This window comes from Streptopelia decaocto, assembly GCF_964273445.1.
Source record: "Streptopelia decaocto genome assembly, chromosome: 10".
Lineage (NCBI taxonomy): Eukaryota > Metazoa > Chordata > Aves > Columbiformes > Columbidae > Streptopelia > Streptopelia decaocto.
The window spans coordinates 6,216,715-6,233,767 of record NC_138665.1 but is presented as its reverse complement, the minus strand read 5'-3'; the positions used below and the strand labels follow the sequence as shown (position 1 = coordinate 6,233,767).

At 46.5% G+C, this 17,053-nt stretch overlaps 1 protein-coding gene and 1 long non-coding RNA gene across 4 annotated transcripts in view; one reads left to right on the top strand and one right to left on the bottom strand.

Moving 5' to 3' along the window:
• Positions 1 to 3,123: 3,123 nt before the first annotated feature.
• On the top strand, positions 3,124 to 10,720 carry HMGN5 (high mobility group nucleosome binding domain 5). The gene is made up of 7 exons (XM_082062129.1): positions 3,124 to 3,140; positions 3,264 to 3,367; positions 4,519 to 4,548; positions 4,987 to 5,016; positions 5,941 to 5,991; positions 8,611 to 8,754; positions 10,027 to 10,720. The coding sequence occupies exons 2-7, from the start codon at positions 3,353 to 3,355 to the stop codon at positions 10,072 to 10,074; spliced, it is 318 nt and encodes a 105-aa protein (XP_081918255.1). The 5' UTR covers positions 3,124 to 3,140; positions 3,264 to 3,352; the 3' UTR covers positions 10,075 to 10,720.
• The window catches only part of LOC309444375, a 46,099-nt gene continuing 39,584 nt past the window's right edge, over positions 10,539 to 17,053 (bottom strand). Inside the window, exons 3-5 of one of the 3 annotated variants that reach the window (XR_014185013.1) lie at positions 16,866 to 16,993; positions 14,754 to 14,880; positions 10,539 to 14,472 (exon numbers count right to left, since the gene is read on the bottom strand). This is a non-coding gene — a long non-coding RNA (uncharacterized lncRNA). The other 2 variants (XR_014185014.1, XR_014185015.1) reach the window with 2 other exon arrangements.

The following is a 17,053-nucleotide window of genomic DNA, read 5'->3' as shown; positions in this document are numbered from 1 at the left end:
GTGTATTCTGGCCTTGCCGCCTCCCTCATCTTCCTGTGTTATAACAGACATTTCCACTTATTTCTGTGTTGAGAAGTCTCCAAATCTGTCACTAATCTCCTCCTGTTAGGTGAGGGAATGTATCTTCTTGTTTTCAATGCCAGATTGCACATCTGTCCTAGAGTGGAGCCCTGAAGGTGCCCGCTCTTGTCTGCCGACGGCAGGAGTCCAACTAACTCACATGTGAGCAGCTGCTTCTGGACAGATGAATCTGCCTGGAAGTCACTCCTGGTTTGCAGATTATATTATTTACACATCCCTGTATGACATTTGCATTTTTTTGCCACCGTGTGACCTTGCGGTGAAGGTGTCTCCCCATTTTGGGGACAGAACTCCACCAGAGGCCAAGAACTGGCAACACGTTGCCCACGCACACGACTCTTGCTGCTCCTCAGACTTCTCTCTTCTCACGTGCGCTACCATAACCTCCTGTTTTTGAAGAGAGAGAATTGTTTCCGTAACGGCAGTCACCACGCATTTGAGACCCGCACAGCAGTGCACACCTTGCGAGCATTGTGCAGGGAAAGGCAAATAAAACACAGTGCTGCCAACTAATAATTTTTTCTTTTGTGCTTTTTCTGGCTTCATTTTAGTAGTGGTCTCAGTTTTGACTGCTTCTCCAAATAACATCTTATTTCGAAGAACCAAAACGGGAAGACTGCAATGGATTGAAATTTCTTCTTAGCTGTACTTTGTGTTTAATGAAAGTCTGCGTTTACTTTGGTGCTTGGAGTCATCCCCTTTACTATCAGGGACCAGGCAGGAAGCTGTAGCTGAGCCAAAGGTTTTACTGAAGATGAACAAACGGACTCAATGAGAATCCTGAATCAACCAAGTTACACCCTTGTGCTCCCAAATTAACAAGCACTGAATGTTTCATTGCAGTCAATATTGAGTGTGACACATAAATCAATTTTTACCCAGGACAAACCATAAAATTACTTAGGACAAACTATAAAATTCACCAAGCACAAACACCTTCTCTAGATCAATAATCCCCTCATCCCAAAAGTTATATAAAACAAGGCCGACGGACACTTTAAAAGCCAGGTACATAACATGAAAACGTGTTTTGTGATATTTTGCCACAAAAAATGCCTGTATTAGTATTACTTGCCATGTGCATTATGACGGAATCCTAATTTCCCTTGCCTTTGGACTCTTTGCACACTAGAGACAAATGAATCAGGGAATAAAATGTCTCGGGTCTGAACAACATGACCATGAGAGCTGCAAGACAACCAGGATCCCACGGTGGAAACTCCTCGTGCTCAAAACTCATATGAAATTGGTTCTGTGGTTACACTAACATCGGCAGTGCCCAGAAAATACACTCCCCAGTATTTAGGAGGCCGCTCATATACATTTTTGAATAATTAGTGTGTATCAACAAAAAAAAAATAGGCTTTTGATGGTTCTACATTGACTGGAGGAACAGGGGGAAAGGTGGACCCATGGATGGACAACTGCTCAGCGTAACTCCAAGGACCAGGAAGACAATCAACTATTAACATATAAGAATTTTGAGAACGTGAAAAGTGACAAATCAAAAAGTCACCATGAATTTATCAAAAAGAGGGGTGACAGCTGTTCAGATAACAGCATTGAAAGGGATCCGGGGATTACAGGGGATCAGAAAAAGAATCTGAACCAACATGGTGATGCTGTTGCACAGTCAGCAAATTCCACACTGAGACAGGTTACCTAATTGACCTGATTATTGGATATAGATGTGAGGAAGAACGCAAAGTTGGAAAGAGCCTGGAGCAGCCTAAGAATGATAAAAAGTTTTGAAAGCCCTATGAGTTCATTAAACCTGTGAGAATTTGTTCAGTCTAGAAAAATGAGGTTTATGATAGTGTGAGGTGAAAAAGTATCTAAAACGTTAACGTAAATTTATGCTGGTTAATTGTTCTCTGTATCCGCCAAACGCTTGGCAAAGAAACTTACATCCACAACCAAAGCACAGTTCAGATACAGGGAAAACTTTGTGGGTTTAAGCGCAGTTGAGTGCTGAAACAGTGTATCTAGGAAGACTCCACAATCTCCTTTATTGTAGGTTTTTAGAAAGAGATCACAGTGGCTTTTGGCAGGAACAGTCACACCCCAGAGCAGTAGTTCCTGCATTAGGTCTCGCTTGCAAAGCCCTTCAGTGCTAAAAGTGGTTTTAATACACAGTTTGTGCTTTTCCCAAAGAAATACACAGGACAGATGGTGGAGACCCTGGCAAGAGATTGCAGTTAGCTATGCTGGAAACGACCACGTTTTCCCTAATCCGTACACAAGTCTGAGCCTTCACCTCACGGCCTAACCCAAACTCCCAGGCCCATCTCCAGAAGATCTCACGCCCCAAAGCTGCGACAGAACGCACCAAAACGCAACTTCGGGGACAAAGCTGCTCCCGAAGGCTCCGCTGCCCGGCGCCGGGGGCAGTGCCGCCCCGCGCTCACCCCGCGCGGCCGGGCTGGACAAAGGCCGCAGCCCCGCAGCCGCCTGAGGGACCGCGGGCTCCGCCGGCCCGTTCCAACAGGTACCGCAGGGGCGGGAAGCGGCGGGCCCAGCTTCTCCCGGGCCTCTGCCGCCGCCCGCCCCCGGCCGCCAGGCCGCAGCCCCGCAGCGGGCGGGCCGGCGCCGCCGCCGAGGCGGCCATGTTGTCGTCCTGCGGCCTGTGGTAACTTTCGGGGAAGTTTCTTTCCCGGCCTCTGGGGGGAACGAGGCGGGCGGGGGAGGGATGGGGATCTGCGGCCGAGCGGGGCAGGACGCGCCGTGGCGCGGAGGCCGCTCGGAGAAGCGCCGGGGGGAAGCGGCCGCCCCCGCTCCACGCGTGGCGTGCCCGGTTGCCGCGGGCCGAGCGGGGGCAGCCGGCCGGGCCCTCGCCGCGGCGCCGCATCCAGCGCGCGCTCGGCGGCCGCGCTGCGCAGACAGCGTAAAGCCACCGTCCCTCCGCCCGCCAGCGGCTCTCGCGCTACGGCCGCCGCCCCGCCCCCTCCGCCCCACGCCCCGCCTCCCGCCGCCGCTGCTCGCGCTCCTATTGGCCGCCGCGCCCGTCACTCGGCGGCTGGGCCCATCTCGCGCTCCCCATTCATGCAGTTTGGTTGCGTGTTGGTGTATTTTACTGTTTGCAATAAAGAGGGGGGGATTTTTTTTTGTTCAGTTTCTGCTGCAATTAACTCTTGGTCCCTTATACATCTTCTTTTTTTTTTTTTTTTTTTGCAATTTTGCAGAACGGTTGAAACAGTTTTTTGGTGGTTGCATTTATTTTTGATATATATCTCTATCTGTATATTTTGCAATCAACTATTAAGGTGCAACTATGCCCAAAAGAAAGGTAAGTACAAAAATTAAAAAAAAAAGAGGGGGAAGAGATAGGGAACGAAGGGGAGAGATTAAAGCGGCCTTTGCGAAATTATCTGTTAAAATTTTTGCGCGCGCGCGTGTGTATGTGGAGTGGGTTTTTTTTTTTTTGCATTTTTTTTTTTCGAATTTTTCGTGTCTTTTAAAGTAGAGCTGGGACTGGAGGGGAGAGGGTTTAGGGCGTGTTGTTGGTGCGGGTAGCGGGGTTGGGTTGTTGCGGGGGGGAGCGAAGCCGCGAGTTCACTTCGGGCTGTTTTGTTTGCAGAGGAGAAGGCTGAGCGGTGTCTCCATGCTGGATTACAAACAGCCATAGTGCTGCTGCTGCCCCTGTGGAGAACACAGGCTCAGCACGGCGGGGCCGCCGCGCTCCCGCCGCCCAAAAACCCGCTCTCCGAACGCCCCCAAACCCCCTTTCCCGCCCCCCGCAACATTTTAAGGCGGATCGTGTCACCCCTCGGGAGGATTTGTGGCTAAATTCGCTTCTTTCTCCTGCGTTTGCCTTTGTTCTCTTTTTTTTTTTTTCCCTCCCTCCTCTCCCACTTCTTGTCATACCAGATGGTTGTGCAATGGTAATTTGGAGCCATTAGGCGGCGCAGAATTTGAAACTGTCCTTGAAGGCACAAAAAAAAAAAAAAAAAAAAAAAAAAGGCAACACGACGGGGAAGGGATTCACCACCATAATTAGTAACTTTGTGTGTGCGTGTCCCCGTTTTTCCGAGTCCCCCACCCGCCGCGACCCCCGCCCGCCCGCGGGGGCTTCGGCCCGGTCCCGCCGGTCCCCCCGCCCCGCCGAACGGCGGGGCGGGGGGACCGGCGGGACCGGGCCGAAGCCCCCGCGGGCGGCGAGCGGCTCCGCGCCCGATTCCGTGTCGCCGTCATTGTCCTTGCGCGGGGCCGACGACGACCTTGTTGTGTCAGGTAATTTGGCGGGAACTTTTTAAACGGCGGGGACGCCTCAGCGCGATGGCGTCGGCTCTGCGGCCGCGGGGCATTGTGGGAGTTGTAGTCTGTGAGGTGTGTGGGGGGGTGACCCGCCATGGATCTCCCCTCACCCTTTTTAGCGTTTTGAGGAGCGAATTCCCCTCAATGGCGGCTTCTTACCTCAGTGTCTCGCTTTCCTTGCAGGCTCCAGCTGAAGGAGAGGCAAAGGAGGAGGTAGGAGCTGCTTCTTCCCCACCATTCCCCCATCCTGCTGTGGTTCTCCACAGAAATGATGAGCCCCTTGCATACCCTCAGGGGTTTGGTTTTGAGGTCCCCAGGCCCATCCCTGGGTCTTTCACCTGAGGTGGACGCCGGGTGTCCAAGGGGAATGTGTCCCCTTCAGCCTGACAGAGCCTTAATGGCACAGTTCCTGGAAATAAACTTTATCACCACCTCAGTAGGGTAAAAACATCGCAGCACAGAGCGGGAGCTACTGAACAAAGCTGCGCTTTTGGGACGTCATCGCCATAATGCCCGTAATTTCGTAATTCCTAGAATCTGTGTGGCGCTTCGTGGTGTAATGTATGTGCTGCGCAATTCTGGGTTTTAGTTCTGAGAAAGCAGTGCTTTGTATGCTCTCTGAACGTTAGTGACATGTCTTTCTTTACGCAGCCAAAGAGAAGGTCAGCTAGACTATCTGCTGTAAGTATCTTTATTTACTCATTTAATACTACATCACATGGGATGCTAAGTTCTGGGGGATAGTTAGAAACCATTTGGGTGGTTGTTGGGTTTTTTTCCCACCACTATTATGACAGGTATGGTTAGGGTATTGCAATATTTAAAGGCAAAACTCCTATTCTGTGTTTCCAGTCCTTGAGTATCAGCACATGACAGGCTCCCTTCTAGACATCTTACATGAGATACAACCTAGGCCTTAGTTAAAATTCAGTCTGGACACGTGAGTATCCAGAGTCAAGGAATATTGATTTTAAGATGCATTTGTTCTCTGTAGGTCTTCTCCATACAAATACCTGCTCGTAGCTCTATAAATTACCTGCTCTCTCCTTAGACTTGTAGTTTGCCCATTGATTTTGCAGGCCTGACTGTTGGGTAAACTGAGACCTAGAGGGTGTAAATCTGTGTCACGCGGTAGGGTTCAGCCTGAAGTCACAGCCCTAAACAGGCTCTCGGCATCCTCTTCTACAGACGCTTGGTGAACCCAGCCCTTTTTTAAACCAGCTTGGAAATGCCAAGTGGGTAATGGTTGCTATTTAAAAACGAAAGTACTTAATTTTAGTGAAAGCTAGGATGTGTATTCCTATGTAGAGTTATGTCCAAATGTTAATGCCGTTCATTTTTGACACACACTTGCCTTCACAGCAGATGGTGACACCCAGACGCAGTAACGATCTACTTAATACTACTGTCAGCATCTGTACCATAACATGGGTTTGGATAACAAAACATTCTGATCCGTCTCTGACATTTACTCCTTTACGCTACAGAATTAAGCAGACAGCTCTGAACTGTTCTATGTTTGAATAGTTCTCAAAAGTTGCCAACATACTGCAAAAACATTCATAACATTCATCTGATTCTGTTTCTTATGTATGTTTTGTACAGAAGCCTGCTCCACCTAAACCGGAGCCAAAGCCCAAAAAGGCAGCACCTAAGGTAAGTCCTGGAGATCTCTTGAACTGAAGTTATAATTTTCTTTCTCAAGCTGTTTATAGGGGAATAAGAAACATCCACAACAAACCATTTTGGTTTTTTGTAATTTTCTTTAAAGATTTAAGATTGAATTATGTGAGATGAAATAATGCGAAAGATATAAAGATAATTTTTTCCAATTGCTAGTGAAGGAATATGGTGAACTGAACAGATTTTTCATCAGTTGTGGTGAGGCTTTACTGCCTGCCTTGCAAGGCTGTTCTGAAGTTTCATATAATGCATTGTTGGGAAAAAGATGCTTTGAATAGAGATCAGAGACTCAGTTAGAGAAGGCATTGAAAATCATGCTTTTAATTACAGTTTCTTACTATGTTTTCATTCAAAAGCAATCTCTTCAGTAAGTTATCTGTTCATTGGATTTTAATCACTGGAGATAAAATTCTACATGCCCGTTAAGTTCTTAAGCTGGATATTTTTGGAAATGTCAAAAATATTGGCATATATGACAGTGTAGCTAAAGAAGAAACTATTTCAAGCTGCTTTGTGCTTTGGAGCAACAGAGCAACAGTTCGGAATTTAAAAGGGGACAATTCTATAATCCACGAGTTAGTTCTTTATAGTCCCTTCCTCTCACAAACTTCCCCAGCAGTCACAGTTTGCAGTGCTTTTGGTTCTTTTTAGATCTGTAAATGATCAGATTGTATTAGGATTTTGCAGGTGGAAAATGACAAAACTTTAGTGTTTTTAAAAAGCCTGTTCCCATCATACACTTTCCGTTGTGGTTTTGGATGGTTACATGGGGAAAGTGCGGGTGAGATGCTTTAGGTATAGAAGGGGATGATGGGCTGGGAAGCTGGAGCTCTTTGCTGTACGTCTAAAAGGCGCTGCAGGTGCATACGGCACAGCAGAACTCCAGAAGATGAAAACTTGCCCCAGGCAGACTGGGAAAATGTGCTGGTTTGTGCTGGAGTGCTGGTTTGAAGATGGGATACCTGAGCTGCATTTCTGACTCTCCAGAGCTCCGAAGACTGGATCAACATCTGTGCAAAAGGGGATGTAATAAGAATAGTGCAGGCATCTTTAATTCTTGTTTCCCCCGATGCTTAACTTTGCAGCCGTCAGGTTGAGTGTTTTATCTCCTTGGCTATTTTTTGCCCTGGACTCACTGGGTTGTGGAAGAGGGTTTACAGAATAGTTGTTAGCTCGTCCCCAGAAGCCAGGGACATCGCAGGACAGAGCAGAGACCCCGGGACCCTCCCTCACAGCTGCGTGCGGCCAGACATGCTCCCTCTGCTCAGTCTGGCCGTGGATGCCAGTTTCTGTGAATTCTCCTCAAAAACAGGGGCTTTATCAGCAAAGAGTGGGCCTGCAGAGAACTCCAGGTCTGTGATAAGTGAGGCCTCGTGAGAGGCTTGTCCAGAGTGGGCACAGCACAGGAGACCGGGACTCCAAACACTGCCTAGCAAAGTTCCCAGGTGGGCTGAAATCCCTCAGCAAGGTCAGTCTGGGGAGAGGAAAGAGACCCTCACCCATTCTGGTGCTACTCACCTCCTGTCTTAAGTTTTCTGCCTTATTATAGAATTTGGTGTTAATTTGGGTGAATTTTTAATCATCAGTATCGTTGAAGAAACAGGTGACTTTGCTCCTCACACTCTGTGTCTGAGTTTACCCTTAGCAAGCAGCTCATTTTTAAGGTGAATTAATTTTGTACACTAATAAGGCGTCAAAATAAGAAGTTACACTTTTTGTAACTTCTGGTCACTGAGACAGCTTCATCTTCTGAGTAGAAATATATACACATGTTCAGTAATTATCTGTTTATCTTCACTTACCTGTGAGTAGTAACTTTGCAGATATTTCTGGTTGCTGTGTTGGAATTAGGTTAATCAAGCAAGGAACTGAGCTCGTGTGCTTAGTGCAGCAAGAGGCAGATCCTCGGGAGTGAAACTGAGGAGAGTCGTGGTTGTTACTGTACTGGGTCGGGCTCTGCCCTGGCTGTAAAGAAAACTACTCCTACAGAAGTTGTAGCATCAAGTTTTGTTTTGATTTATCCTGATCCACCTATAAGAAACTGCGCTTGAGTAATAAATGGGAACCTGTTGTTGTTATTGAAGTGATGCTCCTGGGCCCCCAGCTTGTCTGTCACACAAATGGTTTATTATAGGAAGGAACATTTGTGGCAGGGAAGGGAGAAAGTCCTTTGACTACAGCTTGGTTGCAGTTTGCTAAATAGGCATTAATAGCGCATCTGAAGTATTGTGGCATTTCCACTGGTTGTACATGTTCTTTTTGTTCTGTGGTATGTCTTTCAGCAGCACAGCAGAAATACAGGCCAGTTCAATTCCAATATTTTTTAACTAATTTAATTGAATGCCTATTAAAAACTGGAATTCTTTTAACCCCAGCCATGGCTGCTTTTTATATTATGCACTTCCCGGTAGCACATTCAGGACAGAACAGAAGGAGAACACTTCTCCTTAGAAACTTTCATCTCATCTTTGTCAATAAGAAGCTCAGTGGAGAAGCAGATCGTGTAGATGGTTTTGGAGTTGAGAATGTGTGTATGCAGATGTATGAGGTGGAAATTAGTGTTCACCTTATCACGGTCTGTTTTCTTAACAGAAAGAAAAAGCAGCAAATGATAAAAAGGAGGACAAAAAGGCAGCAACAAAAGGGAAGAAAGGAGCCAAAGGCAAAGATGAAACTAAACAAGAGGATGCTAAAGAAGAAAACCACTCTGAAAATGGAGATACCAAAACTAATGAGGTACTTTAGCTACAGTAAACACAAGAATAAACACGGATGTATTGATAATACATCTGCAGGAAATAAGGATTGGGCCTCCTTGTCAGAGGGGGGTGTTTTTTACTGCCATCCCGTAAAGAGAGATGAGCTGCAGTGTCTGCGCAGGGCAGCTCCCAGGGACAGCGCGAAAGAATAGCATTCTCCTTCGGAATCATTCCTGCTGCATGCCGGAGCCCTTCCACAGGTGGTCTGGGCTGTCCTGGTGTCCCTCCTGGGGTTGGCACAAGTGCGATGCAGAATATTTGGGGAACAATAGAGCTCAGTAAGATTGCTCTCCAACCCCGAGCTGGCTTCGCGTGTCCTCTCTGGGCTGCGGGACTGCTCAGCACGGGCTGGGACTGGGCCAGAAATCTGGTTTTAAGTTTTTACACAATTCTTTAAAACAATTCTTCGCCTCAGAACAATTCAACGAGAGATCTGCGAAATCAAGTCAGTCTTGTCTTTTGATCTACGAGCCTGTTTCTTATAGGTTATTACTCTATCAGCTCCTTACTCAAGAGCTGCTGTTTGCCAGGAGTAGCTACAGGCTTCAGTCGCCTCCTGGTGACCTTCTCGAGCAGATTTCTTGTTGATAGTAGAAGCACGACATTTTCTATGGGCTCCCTTTGCCCCTGTAGGCTCAGACTAGCCTGTGATGCTTTTGATTTACAGTGATCTCTCTTCATGTGTTGAGTTTCATTATCCACTTAGTAGGTTGTCCTTTCATTTTTAAAACTAATTTAGGAGCTTCTTTGCTAAAAATTAATATGAGGCTAATGTACTTGAAAGGATCTGTGGTAGGAGCTTTGCGATTTTGGTATGTTGACTTAAAAAGTAATAGCAGACGTTTATATAGAAAACAGGTGAGAACTGATTTCCCCAAAGTTTGGACAATAGACAAGTATCACACATCTATGTGTAATTCTTACAATTCCCTGTGACTTACATAGATGAGGACTTGAACTTTCCCTAGCATATGATTAATCTAAAATATGTTCTCAACTTCTGCCTCTTTGGAGGCACTTAACTTTCCAAAATTAACTCCATAATTAAATAATACCTGTGTTTTAATTTTTAGAATTGCCAGCTGACATGTTGTTGTGTTGGTATTTTTGGTAGTAGCTGTGCATTTTTGTCTGTCCACACAAAACGTTGTCTGTGCGCTAACAAACTAGTCTCTCTTTGCTGCTCGCTAGAATGGAGTCTGATTAGCATTACCAATAATATTTCTATTCTTCCCAACCATTTTTCTAGGCACCAGCTGCTGAAGCATCTGATGATAAGGAAGCCAAGTCCGAGTAATGTTCACCCTGCCCTGTATCTCCATCATTTGGTATCCGTACCTCCATGCTGTATTGTTAACAGAGAGGAATATTTTTATCAACTATTTTATAAATGCAGGTTTTTTTAGCATGAATTTAATTATGGAACATCTTCATCTCGGTTACTTGGGAATTAAATCCCTAACAAACAAAACAACAACAAAAAAAATCATTGTTTTTAAATTTTGTGATTGTAATAGTTTGTATGGTACATGGAAAGAATAAGTGGTGGTAGCTTTTGACTTCTGTCAGTGTGTCCCTTTTTGTGTAAGTCATGCTTACAGACTTCAGATTTTAATTTTTTCCCTTGTATGTGTTGTATGGTTTCTTAAAGTGGGGAGGTCTCAAAACAAATAACTGTGTTAAACATTCCAGTGGTTCTGTGGGTTGCTTTTATAAAGAAGGTGAGCTATTTTCATGAAAAACCTAAGAGCTGGAAATCTGTTGTTTCCCAAATGTAATTTTATTTTGTCAGTTTTGAAAAAAAAAATAAAATAAATAAAAGTGTAATCATGTTTTTAAATGAAATACAAACATTTCTTTTAAAAGGGCAGGTTGGTTGTATGTACCCACTGTTAGGAATTTTGCTGGATTTATCTTAATAAAAAAGACTCCTCAAAAGCTGATTGTGGTTTGTTGCTTGTGCTGCAAACGTGCTGCTGGAAGCTGCCGCGTTCCCGAGGAGCGCTGGGCCGCGGTGTGAGAGCCTGAGCCCCGGCTTCTGCTGGGGAAAAAACCCCAACTTTTGGGGCAGCCTCTGAGCAGCCAGCGTGGGAATAGATGATTTCAGAGGACACGTGCCGGTTCGTCAATACACCTTGAGCATTAGAGCTGTTATAAATTCTGAAGGGTATTGTCTGACTTATGTGCCTGTTGATTATGATTTAGAGGGGGGTTCTTCCCTCTTGGAAATGTTGCAGAGGCTTTAAGACTCCCACGTTTACGTTAAACCCTTCATGGCTGAAATCATGGATGTCAGGATGATCACAGTCCTGGTTAAAGTGCAGACTTGAACAACTGTTATGGTTTTCTTCTTTAAACACATGTTACAGAATGTTTTCTTGGGCTCGCTTGGCTTCTCCTAGCACAATAACACCTATGTGTACAGAAGTGCTTTCCTTTACCATGAGCTTCATTTTTCTGGGAAATGACAGCTAGACAAGACAGTAGTCAAATGGGGGTCTGATACTGGTTTTACCTAGCCTGCGGTTTGCTACAGCTATTCTATGCAATTTCCTCAAGGAAATTTCCTCAATTTTTCCTCCTAAAACCTCCTTTATATAAAGTCTCTTCACACTTATAACCAAATACATTATATATTTAATAAGAAGAAAAACGCCTGCAATGCAGAAACCTTATCTTGTACATTAAATTGTTTCGCAGCCCAGATACGTGGAATTCCAAGAGCTCACGTATTTCATCTCGTATCCAAAACCTAACTTGGCGTCTCAGCGCAGTGTCTTGTGTTAAGTGTGTGTTTGGAGATCAGTGCCCCAGGGCACTGGCTACCGGATGATGTTCTAATGTGGATTTAATTTTCAAGGCCTAAAGCACCAGGGATTTTTATTCCTCCTGCACCACTTTTTATTCTGTAGAACTGCTCTATAAAGCACCAGGGTTAACTGTGCTACATCTTCCTATGGTCTTTCTGTGATTCTGTGATTCCTCAGCAGTGGAGGGGAGAGAGTTTTTAGGGGCCTTTTTCTTTGCTTTTTTCCTCCTGGGGTTGTTTCCTATCAGGTGCACAGGTCAGTGTTGGAAAAACTAAAGCTAATTTAGTAAAATCAGGGCAATTCTGAATGTCCCAGTTTGAAGAGGACCCAACAATAGTTCAAATGTCATCCTGATACTTTTATACCTAAAAATTACTGAATTTTGGCTGCTTTTGCATAAGAAAAGATCACTAGCGAGCCCAGCAGTGTGCTTAGGACATAGGACAATCATTTTTAGGGTCTGACTGAGGTGAGCTCCTCCAAATCTCGGTAGCCTGGGACCATTTCTCTTTGGCTTTATCCTCTCATCACGGTGCGTTTCAAGCGTGATTATTTAAGTAACAGCAGCCGCTATGACTATGGTTGATATTTTCTTCTTAGCAAAGGGCTCATCCATTTGCCAAGGTATAATCAGCCTGTCAGATGCTAATTGAGGTTGTTCTATATGTCAGGCCATGTTTCTCCATTTTAATACTGAGGTTGTTAAACAAAAGCATACAATTGAGTGTTTGGTTTTGTTTAGTTCTTCCTCGTCTAGTGCCAGGGCAAGAGTTGTTCTTAATTCTATAACTATTGTTCTAATCAGATTCCTGTTTCAAATAAGTACGGAAAATTGCTTAAGAGCTTTGCAAGCAAACCTCCTCGCTCCAATTCCCAACTTTTCTGAGCAATGGGGCACTGAGCGAGTTGCACAACTGAATATATCGCCTGTCTTCTGCCAAATCCTCATGTCCAGGCACTAAATCAAAGCTCCACGGCAGCTCACAAGCTTTGCTTCAGTTACGGTTGACCAAAAAGCTGAGGTTTGGAAGGGAGAAAACCTTTTCGGAGAGCAGTCAGCTGGGTGTATCTGCTTTCAGGTGGAATATGTGGAGAACCTTCCTTCCCGGAGAGTGCAAGTGGCAGATTCTTGCCTATTCTAGTGCCAATTATGACAAATCGATAGGATTGCCAGGCAAACAAAATGAGCTGCAGGAGCTCGATTATCATAACGAATAATAACAATTACAGACCTTCCAAGATGTGGTGAATGGATTCACGAGTCTAAAGATACCGAGGGTTCTGAGGTGTCATGATGATATTTTTAGCTGGAGGAAGAGATTTAAAGCGAGTTCGGCGACAGCTTGCAGTGGGGAGATGCCCTTGTAGCTCAGTTATCTACGTTAAGCCATTGCCTTGGATTTTGCAGTGACACCTGGTGAAAGGAGACGATATTGCTGGTCATAGCGTTGTGCATATTCCTCGTCGTTCGAGGTAGTTTGACAAGCCTCACCTGGGAGTGTACGGATACAGAGACAAGGTTAATACAGTGAGACAGCAGTGAGCGATGACCCTGTTGCAGTGCAACACTGGAGGGATCACATTAATGTTTATTGCTAAGGGGCTCATCATAATGATTTTGTTCAGTGGGAGTCATTGGACAAAGCAAGGCTCTTCGCTAGGATTTTTATCGTTCTCTTGGTGCATCAATACAACTTGTGCCAGGACTTCTGGCGCGGGCTCTAGCGCAGCACGGGGCTGAGGTGACTTCAGGATGCCTGCAAACTTTTAAAGAAAATACTGAGGCTTCTCATTGCTCTCAATAATGTGTGTTCTTACTGGATCTTCAACACAACTTGGGAAAGCATTTGCTTATTGCTTTGTTAGAATAATTAAAGGCTTAGCAAAACCTTGCTCAGCGGCCTGGCGAGGGAGGTTTGAAGTGGAAGGAAGTGTCTGGAGGCTTCTGGTGGCCAGCAGCAGCGATGTGCTGGAGCAGCACGGGGGAGGAACGGCAGAGGAAAAGCGTGGAGCCATCAGCAAGCAAAGAGTATCAGAGCAAGGTGTAAAACAAAAAAAAGAGTAAATTATGCATTTAAAATGGGGGAAAGGAAAAAACCTCACCCCCCAACCCACATACGACAAAGGCTTTTGTAGGCACATCAGCATCCACCTTTGCTCCTCAGAATGGAGCGACTGCATGCAAAAGCCAGAAAACCCGACAGGTCTGATTTTCAGATCAAGAGCAACTTCCCTGGTAGTTAATGAAGTTACATTGGTGTTAATCTGATGAAGCGGGAAGAAAATTGAATCTTCTGAACAGAAACGGATGGTTCTCCTTTCTAATTGTCCCAGTGGTGATGTTCCTTCCCCGCGCAGCTGGCGTGGGGGCTCCTGCTCTGCAAAGTGATGTCCTGGATGGGTTCCCGAGAGCTGGGAACACCCTCGGGCCCCGGCGCTCTGCAGCTCTCGAGGAGCCGCTCGTGTTCGGAGAGAACAATGTCACCGTGGCTTCTGGCCAGAGACCGTCCCCGTGCCCCAAGGAGAGGAGGGCCGGTCACCAGCGAGCATCGAGGTGCGTGACAGAACTTATCAGTGTCTCATTTAGCCACCATCCCCGGCTTTTGAAGCAGCGTGATGAGGATTAGACTCAAGGAGGGGAGCAGTGTGGTGGTCCCGCACACCGCCCCGAGTTCTTTTATTTAATGGTTACATCTGCCCCGATTTAGCTTCATCTGCCCACACTGCTGGAAGATGACAGCGATGGGCTGGCGGGATAAGGTGTTGGAGAAACCAAACCGCCTTCTTCCCATGGTGCCAGCGAGGGAATCGCGCCAAAGGTGTCGAAGGGAAACACTTAAGTGATGGCCAGATGCATCAGCGTGAACTTCAGGCTGACGTAACACCTGAGAGCAGCGAAATTAAGTTGGTGCTTACGTAATATAAAAGGAATAAACTCACAAATTAGAAAGCTCCAAGAGTGGAAATCCAATTGACACCAGAGCTCTCAAAGGCATGTTAATACAATTGGACACATCTTAAACATTTCCAGATGTTCTTAAAAAAAAGGGGCGGGGAGGAGGGAAGAATAAATAACACAGGCAAAAAATGCTGTGTTGAAATCTAAAAATAGAGTGGTCAAAACCACTTGTGCCCCCTGGCGTCGGTGTCCCCAGCCGGTACTCACATGCCATCCCAGGACGTGGATCTTTGGCTTTGCCTGCCCCCCAGCCAAGCGAGGTGCGTCGCCTTCCTCGGGGACGGAGGACCAGCCTGGAATTCACAGTCAAAGCTGCTTGGAAGTCACACGAGAGCTGAAATCCAGAAAAATCGCTGGGCTTTTGTTTGTTTAACATTAACAATTCGGGGAGGAGTGTTAGGGGGGAAGTACATTTCTTGGAGCTCAAACCAGATGTGAGACATCTTAGCCACAAAGCTTTCTGGTTCTCTTCTGTTTGTTATTCTCCCCCCGCCCCGTAAGATAAAAGGAGCAGCAGAGAAGGTTTAGATTGCGGCGACTCTCGGGTTTCGTCCTGGCTATGAGGGCGCTGGCAGACGCTGCTCCGCCAGGCCACAAATCATCTTTTTTGTTTTACCGATATGGGGCCGCCGTTCCCCACAGCACAAGTCTTGTCCTTAGCGGGAGGCTGTCGCTAAGCCTAGGACTGGGCCTCAGCTTTCCACCCGGGCTCAAAGTTTGCTTGATTTGATTTCTTCCTTCATATAACCATATTTAACCATCACAGAGGTGCCGGCTGTAACTCCACGGCCAAGTCACAGTTGCATTTTGCGTGGAAGTGGCCCCAACAGGCCAGTCCAAGGGAAATTCTTCCAGATCGGCTTTCCCCTAAGGCCGCCTCCTGTAAATCTGTCCATGCTACAAACAGAATTTTGCAAATTTAAGCCAAGCTTTCCCTGTTCCAGCTTCACTGTTACAGACTGGTTATATCAATGCAGCTCTTTAGAGCAAACACTGACTTTCCTGCTTTGTGTTTGTGCCTGTGTAGCCCGCTGGGATCCTCCTCTATACCTGGCCCATTACATTGGGAGCAATTAAAATCATTAACAAGTGTAATTAACTGTTGGAGGGTAAAGGGGAGTTTTAGCACATTATATCAGCAACGATTAGATAAATTGCCCTTTTTGTCTTGCAAAGAACTGACAGACAGGGGTGAAAAAAGGAGGAGGGAGATGTACAGACTCGTGCGGTGGCATGGGGAGGGCGAACGGGGGTCGATGGCTCTTGTGTTGGAAAACAAAGCGAACAAAGAGGCACCAAATGAAATTACCGAGTGGCAGATGCAAGACGAACATTTTTCACGCGATGTGGAATTAAAGCTGCGGAACTCGTTGCCCACACAGATCTCAAAAATCGTCATAGAGGGGAGGATGCGCGGGAGGGAAGGGACACCTCATTCTTCTGCCCTTTGCAAAACTTGTCTCCTTAAGTGTCCCCACAGCGTGACACGTTGGCCTGGTGCTGCTGTTGCGTGGGCTGAGGTTGAGGTGATGGCCACCAGTGGGTCAGTGGAGGGTGGTCCAGGTCCCCAGCTCCCACTGCTGCTCAATTCAGGCTCTTGAAATATTTCCAACCCCGTTTTTGGCCCATTTTGGCTATAAACCTTCCTAAAATGGCTTCACTTAGCGTGTTAGCCTCTAGGTGGTGGTCATGTCTGAATATTCGCCTGTAGCTGCACGGCAAAGAGAACCGGATCATGGGTTTGAGGTTAATCAGCTGGTGGGGCGATGGATGGCAGGAGCAGGTACCGGGGTGACAGCTGCTCCTCCCCGCCTGCCCTGCAGCCTCCTTGCCATGGAAACTTGGGGTCTGCGTGTCCCCATCCTCTGGTCCCCACCATCAGGGCTGCGTTCCGTCAGGACGCAGCAGCACCCGAGGGCTCTGGGCAGCGGGTACCGGTGGGACGGCCATGCTGTCCTGCCGCCCCAGTGACGGGGATGTCAGTGACGGCCACGGCACCCATCAATTAATTAAAATGGGTCTACAAAGGCATCTCACCGGCACATTCTCTAAAAGTCAAATATATTTTAGGGAGCAGATAATAATTGCACCATTTATCTTTTATAAGCCATGGGGTGGGTTACACACATCTTACAAACAATTCAAATGCATGTCTGGACATCCCTCAGTGCGATTCGGCTTGGAACCATCGCGGGACATAGATGAGGAATATGTGCAGGAAACGCTCCCAATTCGTGCATGTGCATAGAAACCTCCGTTTGTAACTTAAAATTACTTTATAAACATGATTCAGCACTATCACCCCCAGTTTCAACTCACATGCTGCCCAAGTCGGGAGCCCCTGGGCCAGGGGGGGATGTGCCTGTTCCCGGGGTCTCCGGGGTCTGCAGGGGAGCATCTGCCTTTGGCACTTGCTGATGATTTTCCATTTGTTTAGGCAGGTTCTTCTGTTGGGGCAAGAAAAAAGAAAAAAGCCTTTTCAATTTGTTCTGTGTTCCCTGCTTGGC